We start from the raw sequence: 17,044 nt of genomic DNA on the forward strand, positions 1-17,044 counted from the left end.
GTTAACCAGAAATGATTTGATATTGAGATAAAAACGGCTGAATTGGACCTTTAACGTAACTCTTTCTCTATGTTACTTAAACCTTCTACATGTATTCTAGTACTTTCAATATAGGTCACCAGACATGGTGCAATCAATATGGTGAAACGACTGGACACTTCCTCTAGTTTTAAGAGATAATGACACCCTGAGACTCAATATAAAGTTATTTTCAAATATGTGCAGGTATGGTAGGTTATGACAGGTTATGACAGGTTATGACAGGTTATGACAGGTTATAAGTTCAACAAGTTGCCATTCTTAACTGGATGTACATCAGCAGTTTTCCATTTTCATGGATGAATTGCACCAATGTATCTTTTGCAACATGCCCTAACTAACCTCAGAGATGAGATCCAGTTCATATTTCATCAATATACGTGTGGCAATAGATACTGGCAGCCCTCTAGCCCTAAGGAGGAACTGCCAGAAAAGTTCAAATTTACAAAACATACCAAATATTTTCAAGAAAGTACAGTAAAGTCTACATTATATGGCAAAATGTATTCACACACAATTGAGCCACAGTTACCACATGCATGTACTGTATGTTCAGAAATGGGGATTAGGGGAAGCTTAACGTAAGCATTTTTAATTGAAGAAAATTGTTTTACCCTAAATGATAAAGTGCATATAGTACATAATGGGGGTCCCCTAAGATACTCACTGAGCTATTTAAATCCAATAATTGTATCTTCAGGCGTTCAAGCACTTGAATAGTTTATTTCCAAAACAATATGTTTCACATTTGTGTTTTTTCATCAGAAATCATTGCTTATTGGGTACCTTTGTGTGTGTGTACAATATTACTGTCCTCAAATGTTTAATTCATGGATTTTAGATGTGAATGCAATATATCCACTGTTTAGCTGGAATGGAATGTTTGTATCATGTATATTTGACTGTGATATGTGGTTGTCTTACCTAGCTATCTTAAGATGAATGCACTTAATGTCGCTTTGGATAAGAGCATATGCTAAATTACTAAAATGTCAAATGTAAATGGTTTATATACAGATGTCATATTACTGTATTTCTTTCTTCTTTTAATTTAATATTGATGTCACAAATGTATCATTTGTACAGTTCTTTATTAAAAATGTAGTTATTTGTTACATCCATATTCAAGATGGCGCTGACAGAGATGGTCGCCTCGCTTCACATTCTTAGGAAACTATGCAGTATTTTGTTTTTTTGTGTATTATTTCTTACATTGTTACCCCAGGAAATATTAAGTCTTACTACATACAGCCGGGAAGAACTATTGGATACAGTTGAAGTCGGAAGTTTACATACACTTAGGTTTGAGTCATTAAAACTCGTTTTTCAACCACTCCACAAATTTCTTGTTAACAAACTAGAGTTTTGGCAAGTTGGAAAGGACATCTACTTTATAATTCACTGTATCACAACATAATTTGAGTCAATTGGAGGTGTACCTGTGGACCTGTGGATGTATTTCAAGGCCTACCTTCAAACGCAGTGCCTTTTTGCTTGACATCATGGGATAATCAAAAGAAATCAGCCAAGACCTCAGAAAAACAATTGTAGACCTCCACAAGTCTGGTTCATCCTTGGGAGCAATTTCCAAACGCCTAAAGGTACCACGTTCATCTGTACAAACAATAGTACACAAGCATAAACACCATGGGACCACGCAGCCGTCATATCGCTCAGGAAGGAGACGCTTTCTGTCTCCTAGAGATGAACGTACTTTGGTGCGAAAACTGCAAATCAATCCCAGAACAACAGCAAAGGACCTTGTGAAGATGCTGGAGGAAACAGGTACAAAAGTATCTATATCCACAGTAAAATTAGTCCTATATCGACATAAACTGAAAGGCCGCTCAGCAAGGAAGAAGCCATTGCTCCAAAACCGTCATAAAAAATCCAGACTACGGTTTGCAAATGCACATGAGGACAAAGATCGTTATTTTTGGAGAAATGTCCTCTGGTCTGATGAAACAAAAATAGAACTGTTTGGCCATAATGAACATTGTTACGTTTGGAGGAAAAAGGAGGAGGCTTGCAAGCCGAAGAACACCATCCCAACCGTGAAGCACGGAGGTGGCAGCATCATGTTGTGGGGGTGCTTTGCTGCAGGAGGGACTGGTGCCCTTCACAAAACAGATGGCATCATGAGGGAGGAAAATGATGTGGATATATTGAAGCAGCATCTCAAGACATCAGTCAGGAAGTTAAAGCTTGGTCGCAAATGGACAATGACCTCAAGGATACTTCCAAAGTTGTGGCAAAATGACTTAAGGACAACAAAGTCAAGTTATTGGAGTGGCCATCACAAAGCCCTGACCTCAATCCCATAGAAAATTTGTGGGCAGAACTGAAAAAGCGTATGTGCAAGCAAGGAGGACTACAAACCTGACTCAGTTACACCAGCACTTATTGTGGGAAGCTTGTGGAAGGCTACCCGAAATGTTTGACCCAAGTTAAACAATTTAAAGGCAATGCTACAAAATACTAATTGAGTATATGTAAACTTCTGACCCACTGGGATTGTGATGAAAGAAATAAAAGCTGAAATAAATAATATTCTCTACTATTATTCTGACATTTCACATTCTTAAAATAAAGTGGTGATCCTAACTGACCTAAGACAATACTTTTTTACTAGGATTAAATGTCAGGAATTGTGAAAAACAGAGTTTAAATGTATTTGGCTAAGGTGTATGTAAACTTCCGACTTCAACTCTATAAGAGCAACATCAACTTACCAACATTACGACCAGGAATACGACTTTCCCGAAGCAGATCCTCTCTTTGGACCAGCACCCAGAACAATGGATCTAATCCCAGCAGCTGACTGAAAACAACGGCGATGCAGAAGGGGCAGACAGAGCGGTCTTCTGGTCAGGCTTTGTAAACGGGCAAATAGGCAGAAACTTAAACAGGACGTACCAGTGACGAGAACCATTCAACGCTGGACTGACCAAGCCACGCTCCAAGTTTGTTTTGATCACACGGACTAGAATATGTTCCAGTCAGCCTAAGCGAACGACATTGATCTATACACTGACTTAGTGAGTGTATTTATAAATAAGTGCATTGGAGATGTCGTAACCACTGTGACTATTAAAACCTACCCTAACCAGAAACCATGGATGGATGGTGGCATTCGCGAAAAACTGAAAGCGTGATCCTCCGCATTTCACCATGGAAAGAGGATACCACGGATACCGACGTCACGCTTCCAGATAAACTAAACACCTTCTTTGCTCGTGGCTCGCTAACAAAGTCTGCGGCCCCCCTCTCTCCTTCTGAGTGGCTGACATGAGTAAAACATTTAAACATGTTAACCCTCGCAAGGCTGCTGGCCCAGACGGCATCCCTAGCCGCATCCTCAGGGCATGCACAGACCAGCTGGCTGGTGTGTGTACGGACATATTTAATTGCTCCCTATCCCAGTCTGTTGTCCCCAGATGCTTACCATTGTTCCTGTACTCAAGAAGGCAAAGATAACTGTACTAAATGTCTACCACCCCATAGCACTCACTTCTGTCATCATGAAGTGCTTTGAGAGGCTAGTCAAGGATCATATCACCGCCACCTTATCGGTCACCCTAGACCCACTTCAGTTTGAATACCGCCCCAAAAGGTCCACAGATGACGCAATCGCAATCGCACTGCACACTGCCCTATCCCATCTGGAAAAAAATAATACCTATGTAAGAATGCTGTTACAGTTCAGCATTAAACACCATAGTACCCTCCATGCTCATCATCATCAGCCCTCTTCTGTAGTCCCTGTTCACCCACGACTGCGTGGCCATGCATGCCTCCAACTCAATCATCAAGTTTGCAGGACACAACAGTAGTGGGCTTGATCACCAACAACGACGAGACAGCCTACAGGGAGGAGGTGAGGGCACTCGGAGTGTGGTGTCAGGAAAACAACCTCTCACTCAATGTCAACAAAACAAAGGAGATGATCGTGGACTTCAGGAAACAGCAGAGGGAGCACCCCCTATCCACATCGAAGGGTCAGCAGTGGAGAAGGTGTAAGGTTTTAAGTTCCTGGGCGTACACATCACAGACAAACTGAAATGGTACACTTCAACTATAATTTGCAAATAAATTCATTAAAAATCCTACAATGTGATTTTCTGGATTTGTTTTCCTTATTTTGTCTGTCATAGTTGAAGTGTACCTATGATGAAAATTACAGGCCTCTCTTATCTATTTAAGTGGGAGAACTTGCACAATTGGTGGCTGACTAAATACTTTTTTGCCCCACTGTATCTATATGTATATATTCTCATTCACCCCTTTAGATTTGTATGTATTAGGTAGTTGTTGGGAATTGTTAGTTATTACTGCACTGCACTGTTGGAACTAGAAGCACAAGCATTTTGCTACACTCACATTAACATCTGCTAACCATGTGTATGTGACCAATACAATTTGATTTGACTGTGTAAAACCTAGTAGTAGTTATTTCTCTGAGAGTGAGGTGGATATATAGCATTATTTGTCTCTGAAATGAAACCACAAATTTAAACAAATGCAGGTCTGTCATTGAACAACCCCATGCCATGATTAGATAAGGGAAAAAACACACAAAATATCTTACATCAATAAAAGCTAATTTACCAACATTTCTGAAAATGAATATATAGAATTTTGGAATTAAACTTTTCACTTACTCTCAAACCTTCCTTGTTTTATTTTTGTAATTTAACAGGCTAGCCAGTTAAGAACAAATTCTTATTTACAATGACAGCCTACCAGGGAACAGTAGGTTTAACTGCCTTGTTCATGGGCAGAATGACAGATTTTTTTTTTTTACCATGTCAGCTCGGGGATTCAATCCAGCAAGCTTTCGGTTACTGGTCCAACACTCTAACCACTAGGCTACCAGCCGCTCAGTCATAGCATATGATTAGCATATGAATGAGTATGATAACAAATGCAGACTCTTTCCATGATGAGTATGCTCAGGTGCATGCTTTAGTTTTCACAAAATACTATTTCAAATCAGGGCTGGCATTAGATGGATATCACAGGATAGAAGAGCATGCTGTTGAGACGTTTATCTGACAGAACTTAAAATGGAAATCCAAACACTGAGATTAAAACACCCTTGTTGAATTGGACTGGAATGGGCCTACAACAGTTTTTCTCCCCTACTATGTGAGTGTGTGCATGCACGTGTACTTCCTTCTCTCAAAGCATGTACCACATCCGCCAACAGTACATACCAACCACAGTCAGAACACATAAATACGCATCCCATCTCATTACAACTAAGTACCTCAAAACATTTCACATGGGCCCTCATCTCCTCTCTTTTTAACATGTACGTCATAATACAAATCATTAAATGCGGCTGACCTCTGCTGGCCTCATTTATAAGCTTAACCGTTGTAAATCTCTGTCCTGAAAATGTCTCTGCAGATTAAGCACATTAATCAGAGATGTGGGAGCAGAGGAGACCATTAATGTCATCATCTGTGATCTAACGGCAGGAGAATCCACCTAAAGCAGCGTTATTACCCAGGGCCCAGCTGGGCGAGAGTGTTGCTTCGTTGCAATGTCATTTTCTGCACTACATTTATGACTGTATATAGGCTACTGTATGAGACTCTTATTCAGGTGTTTCAATGTGAACTGTAAGATTCTCTGGCAGATCTCGACTGCAAGACCGGGGTTGGAGACCCCCACCCTCAGCTCTAACCAGCCTTCATACACCTAGTGCAGATCAAACTAATGGTGGAACAAACATTATGAACCATGGGTTAGAGTTGTTCATACAGGAAAATGTGTTTAGAACACCAATTTGAATTCAAGATGGGAAACTACCTTGAACTTGTTAAGGCCTTTAGCTAACGGACAATCCCCCTTTGCCGTTTCATTCGGTTTAACTTCGATACCATAATAGCTTTGTGCATAGAGGTATCTTGGAGTTAGGAGTATAACTAACATTGATAAGATTCCTTAATCAAAATACAAATGATTTAAAATATTTCAGTATTATGAATTGAGTTTATGATTTACTACTTAAACAAGCTGTGACTAAATGCAGCCATAATCTAGTTTACATCTGTCATGTTATAAGATAAGCACTACATTTGACTATGGAAACATTTGCTCTATATATTTATTCGTATGTGTGAAAAAGATGCAGTCTGCTGAGGTGTGGCTTGTACTCAGCTCCAGTACAAGTCCAGAGGTTAAGGTCATGTGATCTGTGGTTTTACATTTTCCGTTCCCCATGCTGACGCAAACAGTAAACAGTGGTTGTCAGAGGATACGCTTGATCAACCTCATCTATATCCTACATCTCGTAGCTACATCTGCATTCTGGCACTTTAGTTGAGAGGAAGTTCTAGAAGGTGATCGAATTCTAACAAAAGACATTTTCGCATGTTTTAAAACTGAACATTTTGGAATTTCCCATCCTGGTGGTTCTAAATGCAGACTAAGGACACTGTACTGGTGGGCAGGAGGGTGGTTAGTGTTTGCAATTCAAGGAACTGCAATGGGAAGAATCCAGTCTATATTTACTTTTGGTCTGCATTGCTGAAATGATATCCCTCTCTCACACTCCCGCTCTCTGCAGATGATCACTCAAGTTTTCTGGGATGGCCATAACCTCCAGTGATCTATGTGCCTTTTGAGCTGGAGCAATGTTACATAACCTAGGACAAAGACTCATTGCTCCTAGCCTGCTGGTACATCACTGGATGTCTTTGTAACACTTAAAACCTGTTAAAAGACTGTGATAAACCTGTTACACACAATGGTGGATAGCAGCCAATACCTACTGGGTTGCTGCTTAAGATTTCGCTGTGGATGGAACCAGTACTTGGTCAAGGCATTAAATAAGTTAATTAACCACAGCTTGGTTAAGGAACACTGTGCTTACTGTGGTACTGGGCATGACAAAGTAAAATGCTAAAATCAAGTGAAATCTGATCAAAAGACCCATTTCATTTAATACATTAACATCCTGTATCTGCAAGTAGAAATTAACTGGTGAAATGTAGGACGTAAAAGTCCATTCTAGAATTAAGTGATGAGTGGTAAAATAGCTAAAACTACATACGCCTCTATAAATTCAGTCACAATGTGAATGTTCTCAGAGGGAACAAAGCGTTCAGACGCTCTCGGTTTTCTTATTACTGGTGACATCAATGCTGTGCCATCATGCCATACCCGGAATTTGCATAACCTAAAAAAAAGACACCCAACTGTACACAGAGTTCTGCAACTGAAAAGGAGCCTTCAGTAGTTTTTCTTTGAAGTCATCTAGTTGTACTTTTCAGCTGGTATGGATCCATAGATGTCACAATATTGTGGTAAAATGAGCAATTTACTTCAAAAATAGTTTCTTAAACACTTTTATTTCATTTTAACAAAGCCTAATACAGGTTTGAAGCAAAACTGGGGAACACTGTTAAATCTCAATCTCAACATTTCTGTCACAGTCACCATGTCAACTGAAGTCATATAGTCATTGAGGTTTAAAAGAAAATAAACCTCAAAACGGTGCAGTTTTTTTTCAAAGAACACAGAGATGACACTTTGGACAAAAGTGACAAACAAGACCAGGGCCACCTGAGATCAAACTACAATTATACAACAAACTTGAAAAGGTATTGTATAGTACAATGGGTATTTATCCCAGAGGTGACATAGTAGCTTGAATCCAAACTTGCTTTGTTTTAACTGGTTCTGTAGTTATTGGCCTTGAGTGAACCAATGTGAGTAAAGCAAAAGAAAAACAGTTAACGACAATTAATCTTATAAAGAGTAGTAGGCCATGAGAAACTGTAATCCATGGTTCAGTTCTATAAACACCCATTAAAAAGCTAACAATCAATGAAAGTGATGGGGCCATGTGAGCATGTTACATTTTTTTTTAAAGGCCAAATAACCTGAAATCAATTCAAATCAGCTCAATATTTGGTTTGATGTTACTTAAAAGGTAATTTGGCCATTACATTTTTTTGTTATGGCCAATAGACTACTTTCAGGGAGAGGAACCGTCTAAGATTAAGTTGTAAAATAGTGAACTACTCCTTTAAAATGTGTAAAAAGGAAAATTCTACATTTTGAAATAGCTATTGACTCTTGACCAATCAGAATGACGAACATCCACATTGCAGAGCTTAACAGTGGACATGCTGCTTTCCACTAGATGTTGGAACATTGCTGCGGGGAGTTGCTTCCATTCAGCCACAAGAACATTTGTGAGGTCGGAAACTGATGGGCGTTCCAATTCAACCCAAAGGTGTTCAATGGGGTTGAGTTCAGGGCTCTATGCAGGCCAGTCAAGTTCATCCACACCAATCTCAACTAACCATTTCTGTAGGGACCTCGATTTGTGCACGGGGGTACTGTCATGCTGAAACAGGAAAGGGCCTTCCCCAAACTTTTGCCACAAAGTTGGAAACACAGAATTGTCTAGAATGTCTTTGTATGCTGTAGCGTTACAATTTGCATTCATTGGAACTGTGGGGCCTAGTCCGAAGCATGAAAAACAGCCCCAGACCATTATTCCTCCTCCACCAAACTTTACAGTTGGTACTATGCATTGGGGCAGGTAGCGTTCTCCTGGCATCCACCAATACCAGATTAGCCAGTCGGACTGCAAGATGGTGAAGTGTGATTCATCACTCAAAAAAACGCATTTCCATTGCTCCAATATCCAATGGCGGTGAGCTTTACACCACTCCAGCCGACGCTTGGCATTGCGCATGGTGATCTTAGGCTTGTGTGTGGCAGCTCGGCCAAGGAAACCCATTTCATGAAGCACTTACAGTTGATTGGGGCAGCTCTAGCAGGGAAGAAATTTGACTAACTGACTTGTTGGAAAGGTGGCATGCTGACGGTGCCACGATGAAAGTCACTGAGCTCTTCAGTAAGGCCATTCTACTGCCCATGTTTGTCTATGGAGATTGCATGGCTGTGTTCTCCATTTAAATTTTATTGACTGGGCTTGGATGGTAAGTCTTTAGCTGATAGTCTAAAGTTGAATATAATATTATTTAAATGAAATAAAATCTATTTATCGACATAAATGTTACTATGTTTATCATTCTGGGGACATAATGGAGTTGAAAAGAAATGTATCAAGATTATTTTTGTCATGTTAGGTCATACAATATCTATCACTGTGAATTTCCATTGATACATGTTTACAGTGTAGTAGAGATTAAAATCCTAATTTACAGTCATGGAAATATAAATTTTTGAATAAAGGGGTGAGAAAACTAAAACTGCAGCAGTGACACTGTTTACTAGAGGGTTGCAGCAAAATGTTGGTACTTCCTCCAAGTAACAGAACCACTATGTATTGGCAGACAAAGTTGTACGATAATAAGCAATCATTATTCTAAATGAGTTGATCCACCCCTTTAAACACTCAAAAGATTTTCTGATACAGAAAAAATACTATAGGGACAAAGCATACGGGAAGATCAAATGTCTCCCAATTTATACTTTTAATAACAATTTCCGTCATTTAAAAACACAGATTTGCTTTGATCTCATTGTGAAGGGGAAAGGTTATATAACAAAATAAATCTATACTGTTGTTTCCATGGATGGTTGAAAAGTTGAGTACAACATGCACCATTATGACTGCAGTAATCAACAAATATTCCCATTATTCCATGCTAAGAGTGCACATACTTAAGAGTCATAGGCTACCTCTCAAATGGCACCCTAGTCCCTGTATCCTATAAGGAATAGGCTGCCCCTTTGGATGCTATGGGATGCTACCATTGTTTGTTTTTCGACTAAGATCTAGAACATGTGGCTCTGTTAGAAATATTTGTGACTGAAGCAGCTGTCAAATACTCAAAAGGCTCTCAGCCTGAGAAGAATATCAGTTTGAAGCAAAAAAAGTACTAATAAAACACTAATTTTATCAGTTGCTGATAAAAATTTGTAATAAAGTATGTTACTATTATTTACTTTCTTAAAAAATATGAAGCAGTTTTTATCTTGGCATTTTGACACAAAATATCCTCTTGGATATTTACATGGGAAAAATACACTTTTTCAAGCAATAAAAACAAGCTTATATTATGGGTTTGCAACAGAATAAAAACAACTTTGCAGAAATAAGGGAGACAGAATTGCATAGCATATTAGGATAAAACCGAAAAGGAACTGAGCTTTTTTGGTATGGTAGGTTTTCATCGCTTTGTACTGACATTCTCCTCTGTATATATACATACTTATTTCCATTTTAAGTCCGCTCATATTTTCACTCATCCACAGTAGAGAACAGTTGAGTCTCTGCACTGGTTAGCAAGGGAAAAGTCCGGAATTCTTGCCACCTTGTCATCTCCTTTGCTCCTTTGATTCAACAAGTCCGTAGGAGTCTTTTTCAATAAAACAATTATACTTTGTCAAAAGTGCCATTTTGCTACATTTATCAGTTGATCCACGGTCTGTCACTGAACACTTAAACACACAGGTGTGTTAGACATCCCCAACACCTTTCAGATACTGTGAGTTTTGGTCACAAGGATGCACACACTAACTCTCAAACACTCTCAGACACATACACACAGTAAAAACAAATGGGGAAAAGAGGAGGAACAGTAGAAAAACAAAAATGATGCATTCGAGTTTTATCTGCATTTTGACATTCCAGCTGGTAAAGCTTTGAAAAGAACAAGCACCATTAGGAAAAGGCCTCCAATGTCCTCCACTTAGGGAGAGAGTTCAGCAGTTTCGCCTTGACTCTGTGCTCCCACAATAAGCACGAGAGTAACAAGACTACATTCAGGCTCTCGCCACTGCTCACAGTCGCTGAAATGTTTTCAGGCTTCGTTTTGCGGTTGTCTTTAGTCCTTTCCTCTCTTGTGGATAAAAAGTATGTATGTTAGTAGGCAAGACACATCCTAGCTTTTAAAATCCTTAAGGACAAAGTCTGAGTAGACGTATCTGTCCGACTGACGGTAAGGGTCCTCACCGCCTCTGCTGTGCATAGACGGGGTGCGCTAGTGTCACATTCAGAGAGTCATTGTGCTGGACCAGTGACGTGTGCTGGTAGTGGAGGACCAGTTCTTTGAGTGAGCTGTACAGGTTGTAAGGCTCAGCGAAGCCAAACCCTGAGGGCGTCTTGTTGATGACACAGTGCTTCACTTCACCTTCCACCCTGGAGAGGAGAGAGAGAAATGTCAAGTCTTGTCCTGTTAGGTCAGGGTTGTACATTTTTGTTACAGCCCAGCACTACGGCACACCTGACTCTACAACTCGACAAACCACCAAGCCCTTGGTCAAGTGAGGTTCTACCCTACACTAAACTAGTCCATGGTTGAGCTGCAATGTCTACACTGAATGCTACACCAGTCTACAGTGTCTGATGCGTGTTTGCAGTGCGAACGTTGATGTATTACTGAACAGTGTAGAAGCAGATAGCTGGAATACAGGTTGAGGTAAACAGAAACTGTGTAAAGCAGCACAGTTCCAACCTTCAAGGGAACACATAACACCTGTACCTAAACGGTCTGTGAACTGTGTTTGCAGTACTTCTTAGGTAAATTATGTCAGTAACCAAAGCAGGTAATGTCAGTTCTGGATGAGGTAGTAGAATGAGTACAAGGTCTTTATACGTACACAACACTGCAGGCGTAGCACCCTGCCTTGCTGCTGTCTCGAACCAGGAATGTTCCGTCCCTCTTCCCCCGGAGGAGGGCCTCAGCCTGCAGCCGGTTGATGTTGCCCAGCTTCCAGGAGCGCTCGTCGTGGTGAGGAAGGTCCTCATCGTCATCCACCATAGAGTATTGACTGGAGAACACAGATGGACGGAGAGAGGGAGTTCGATAATTAAAGTTTGATATTGAATGTTTCTACCGCATTTAACAATGGTGCAATGTGATTCCCCTTTGTCAACTTCAGACACCAGGAACATAAAAAGGATGTAAGGCCAGTCTAGAATACTCACTCTTCTGTGTTCTCATTTCTGATGTCTAGCCACTCGTTGAGCTTCTTCTGCCTGACTCCCTTCTGGGTCAACCACCTGGAACACAAGAACCATGACAACACCGATTAGAGACAGGAAGTAGGGAGACCTTTACAAGATGTTCCCTCACCAGAACAAAGTTATTTGAATTTGAGACTAGGAGGTGGATAGAGATTATACTTACGTGAGGTACTGATCCCTGGTTTTGCGGAGCTGGATGAGGTCGGGTTTGATGCTGTTCATCCGTTTGTCGATCTCTCTGTAGTCAGCAGCCTGCTTCTTTAAGTCCTCCTCCAGACGCCGCTTGCTGTCCACGATCTCACTGATACGAGACTTTAGCTTCTCATAGTTGCCCACGATCCTGAGAAAAACAATAATGTACATAGTTAAGAAACATGAAGAAATTGATCAGTTAAGAAAACGTTACCTTCCAAATTCAACCTTTTTATCATTTTTAGGGGGGGTTTAGATCCAAGTCCTTACCTCTGGATCTCCTTGTCATTGCCTTCCCTCCTGAACTTCTCAATGTACTCCTTGCTGTACCGCTCTTGCGTTTGGCACTGCTCCTCGAATATCTTGATGGTTTCATTGAAGGCTTCGATCGCTGTCCTTTTCATTTGGATTTCCTGGGACGTCCTGGTGTACTCCTCGTAGAGTCGGTCATACTCTCGATTCTTCTCCTGGTACTGCTGATGGTACTCATGGAGCTTCTTCCCCACAGCATCAATATTGTCCTCCTTCACCACCTGATCCTGAGGAGGAAAGGAGAAGAAATGGATTGAATCTTCAGATTTATGATGAACTTGCAAAGACCTTTTAGCTAAGATGTATTGTATGAAAAGTCCTAGACAAATAAAGTTGATGATTATGCTGATGGTTACCTGCTGGTGTTTGGAGACGGGAAACTGCAGCTTCACGTCTAGCTTGGGATTGTACTGGGCCAGGGACTCATTACGGTAGTGGTTGATGAGCTCCACCACTGAGTTGAAGGTCAGGGGGTCAGAGAAGCCATATTTCCCATCCCGGTGGAATATCTTTATCAGCTTATTGTTACCCCCTTTTCTGAAGTTGGAAAACAATAGAAAACCAATTAAAAACTAAAATATCAACAAACACTTGTTATCAAGAATGGTGAGAAGTCTTTAAGAGGAAGGGAATGGGGAAGGGTAGTCTTACCTCAACGTGAGCGTGTAGTCACCGTGCATCTTGGTGGAGGCGTCACGGACCAAGAACGTACCGTCGGCCGTGTCCCTCAGCTTCTCATTGACCTCCTCGCGGGAGATGTCTCCCCAGTACCACTCGGCGTCCTGCAGCGCCATGTTGTTGTTCATACCGTTGTTAGTGACAGCAGGGGGAGTGGGTTTTGGTGGCTTGGGAGGTAGGGCTGTAGTGGACAAAAGGGGAGAGGTGGCTGCTTAGTACATGAAATAGTGATACAGTCAAAACCTTAGTGCATTAAAAACGATCATAGAGTTATCAGGAGGGATGTCAGAAAATCCTGGCGTAGTCAAAGAAAAAAAATATAGATATGTTTTATTGTCACATACACCGAATAGGTGTATGTGGTGCTTTATAGGGTCAGCCATAGTAGTATGGCGCCCCTGGAGCAAATTAGGGTTAAGTGCCTTGCTCAAAGGCACATTGACAGATTTTTCATCTTGTCTGCTCGGGTATTCAAATCCAGCGACCTTTCGGTTACTGGCCCAATGCGCGAACCACTAGGCTACCTGCCGCCCATTAGACTATAATGCTTAGCCAGCGTATTCCTGGGGGGAGCTGGAAGTGGGTGTTGAAATATCTATTACTCTATAGCTGCGAGATGCAATATTATTCCATTTGCTTTGCAGGTAATTAAATTGGCCCACAAATCTGTAGGGATACACATTCAACTGGACACATCTTTGCCTCGTGAGCAGGAGACGTGAATCCAATCACACGTCCCCCCATCATCCTTGAGTGAGAGTGTCAGGGAGAATGGATTTCATTCTGGAAAAAGAAGCCCCTTCCCATCACTATCTCCAGTCTTCGTGTTTGTACCATAAATCACAACGACTGGAAATCAACCCCATCTGTTGACCCGATTATACCATGCACAGATTATCTCTGCCTTTCTGCAGAACGGCCACAAAAAATACAAAATAAATTACACTGCACAATTTCAGACCTAAATGGAGCACATCTGTGCTCCAGCAGCTGAAATACAAACAGTGCTAAACCATTGGAGTACCATCCTGTAAGTCCTATAACTACATATCTACCAATATAACGGTCTGTAGAGACAAAAAAAATAAACAGATCCATTGACAAAAAAAATCCTTGCGTGGCATTGAGCACATCCAGTCCCTTCTCTTCTAATGGCTTCTTCTCAGCATCAACATTCTCCCTAATGCAGATTGCCATTCTGATTCCATGCTGCAAAGCTCTGGTGTCCATTGTCTCTGATGCTGGCCCCTGCATAGCACCCCTTCAAAAATCATTCCGTGGAGATGGGCTCATCAAAAAGCCCTAATTTCTGCACTGGATTGGCTAATCACAAGTGGCATTAACCTGCGAGGGCCGGCTGCCTGGCTCAGGTTCCCTATAGCTGCCTCTCTCTCTCGGAGGTAGGAGTTGGCAGGGGCAGAGCTGAAATGGTAGCAGGCTATTTTTAACCCACTAGTACTGCTGCACTCCCTTTGTTTCCTCTCTAGCAGCCTGCCTACTGACCTGGACATCGCAGGCTTTTGTATAGCAGGAGAGACACCGAGTCATGTGTATAATACACATGTTTATAACATGAGCCATATCCATGAGATGGAATATTTTATGTAACAGTACATATAGTACAAATAACAGCAACACCCAACTGGTGGCAGGAGTGCCTAAAGCCACTGATCCCAAAAAGAGGAGCTCAGAGATAAAGCTCGGAGATGACCAGAGGGTATTGAAATGAAAGCAGCAGGTTTTGGGTTGACAGCCAAGGTGACAATTCACATCACACTGCCTTGTGAACTGCTGCTGCTAGCCCCTAGCCTCAGACTAATCTCCTGGTCATACTGAAACCAGTGTCTCAGCATGCAAAGAGACAGACTTATCATGCAACATCCAACGTGACTGAGCGAGTCAGTTCGCCTACCTGGAAGGTCCATCTCTAAGTAAAATAAAGGTTCGGAATCGGCATCAAACTCAGATCTCAGACACAAGTCCTCCAAATCATCCATGTTTCAGAGATCGCCTTGTTGCACATTTGAATGATAATAGAATATCGTAATACGCCCGGAAAGGTGCCCCGTTCTCTTGTACAAGCGTCTTGAAACCCATTTTAAAAAGCCATCATAAAGGGCAGCTTGCCTGCTTCCTTGCTCAGTAACGCGTTACATCACTTACCACAGCCAATCACACAGGGGGACTGTCACCGACCACTCCTGCATTTTTCATTTCCTGAGAGCGATGTCGTCATTTTGAAAGCACACTTGCCTTTTTTCTGTTTTGTTGCCGATGCTATCCCTCAATGTGCACAGCCCATGCAGTGCAGATCCCAGTACCTATATAGACTAGAACACGCGCAGGCTAAAATACCCCTATAACAACCTCCGTACACAGCATCCTTTCCAAAGATCTGACTATAGCTGCTGCCAAACCAAACCGTGCAACATCTTCTCTTAGCTGTAGCACAATGTGAGAGAGAAAAACCTGCAGCCTCTCTCTTTCTCTTCCTTGCTTGTTCTGATTCTCAGCCCTCCCCTCTGCCCCTCTCTTGCTGGTTGCTCGCCCCACCTCCCTGCACGCTGTGCACCGGTTTAGTCCTGCCCACTGTTGGCACTGAGACAAAGCCAGCTTGGCTGCTGCATCACGTAGGCACAGTGGTGTAAAGTACTTAAGTAGTACTTTAAAGTATTTTTACTTAAGTCGTTTTTGGGGGAATCTGTACATTACTATTTATATTGGACAACTTTTACGCCACTACATTCCTAAAGAAAATCATTTACTTTTTACTCCATACATTTGTACATTTTGAATGCTTAGCAGGACAGAAAAATGTAACATCCCTGGTCATCCCTACTGCCTCTGATCTGCCTCTGATCTGGCGGACTCACTAAACACTTTCACTCAAGTAGTATTTTACTGGGTTACTTTCAGTTGAGTCATTTTCTATTAGCCACCTTTACTTTTACTCAAGTATGACAATTGGGTAAATTTTCCACCACTGCATAGGCAGGCCAGGCAGAGGAGCTACACTACACATCCTAAAGCCTGTGCACCGGTCACAGCCTCCCTCCTACTATCACCTGCATTCTGGAGGCTCCAAAATACACCAGTAATCCTCTAGGAGTGACACTCAGCAAATTCAGGACTTCTCTGCGCGGCTGAGGGACACTAAAATAGCGCCAGTTCTGGGTACTGGTTTAAAACTAGGGGCCAGGAGTGGAACGCTGTCATTGTCAACCCAGGACCAGCTTATGGGGACGAAAAGGATGAGGGAACGGCGTCTTTCCAAAGGTAGCTTGGTAATGATGAAATAGGCCACATTGACTGAAAGTCAATATACCTGAAAAAAGCTTATCTGCATGATGAGGAGGACAGCTGAGCTTGGCTTTATCTTTGTAAGGACACAATCTCATTTCAATGATAGCTAGCTACGCACTGAATGAAAGTCATACACATGATTTTATACATATTAAAAACATTTCTTAAGATAGCCTACATTATATACAGATATAATACATTACTCAACTTAACTTGTGCTACATATGCATAAGCTTCTTTATCTTGAGCTCGGTCGTAAACCAAATTCCATTTGGGGCCACTAAAATTGCCTCTCTGAAACAGTTTGGTCTAAATGGACATTTCTGGAATGTAGTCCCTAGATAAATCAGCATGCCTTTCTGACCACACAGACAGACAGCAAGGTGATATATGGGTTCTGTAAGAACCAACAGCTTCTAAAAGACCAGCAGGGGAGAGGGAGAGAGAGAGAGAGAGAGAGAGAGAGAGAGAGAGAGAGAGAGAGAGAGAGAGAGAAACACACGGAGAGAGAGAAACACACTGAGAGACACACAGAGAGAGAGAGAGAAACACACAGAG

At 41.6% G+C, this 17,044-nt stretch overlaps 1 protein-coding gene across 2 annotated transcripts in view; it reads right to left on the minus strand.

Moving 5' to 3' along the window:
• Nucleotides 1–7,381: 7,381 nt before the first annotated feature.
• pik3r1 (phosphoinositide-3-kinase, regulatory subunit 1 (alpha)) overlaps nt 7,382–17,044 on the minus strand; it is a 45,185-nt gene continuing 35,522 nt past the window's right edge. For both annotated transcript variants that reach the window (XM_029650518.2, XM_029650512.2), the window contains exons 8-14: nt 13,157–13,364; nt 12,862–13,042; nt 12,464–12,732; nt 12,165–12,341; nt 11,963–12,037; nt 11,635–11,805; nt 7,382–11,173 (exon numbers count right to left, since the gene is read on the minus strand). In XM_029650518.2, coding sequence (XP_029506378.1) covers nt 10,984–11,173; nt 11,635–11,805; nt 11,963–12,037; nt 12,165–12,341; nt 12,464–12,732; nt 12,862–13,042; nt 13,157–13,364 — 1,271 coding nt within the window. In that variant the 3' untranslated portion in view covers nt 7,382–10,983. The remainder of the gene's footprint in view (nt 11,174–11,634; nt 11,806–11,962; nt 12,038–12,164; nt 12,342–12,463; nt 12,733–12,861; nt 13,043–13,156; nt 13,365–17,044) is intronic.

The sequence above is a fragment of the Oncorhynchus nerka genome, linkage group LG4 (genome assembly GCF_034236695.1).
Source record: "Oncorhynchus nerka isolate Pitt River linkage group LG4, Oner_Uvic_2.0, whole genome shotgun sequence".
Classification (NCBI taxonomy): domain Eukaryota; kingdom Metazoa; phylum Chordata; class Actinopteri; order Salmoniformes; family Salmonidae; genus Oncorhynchus; species Oncorhynchus nerka.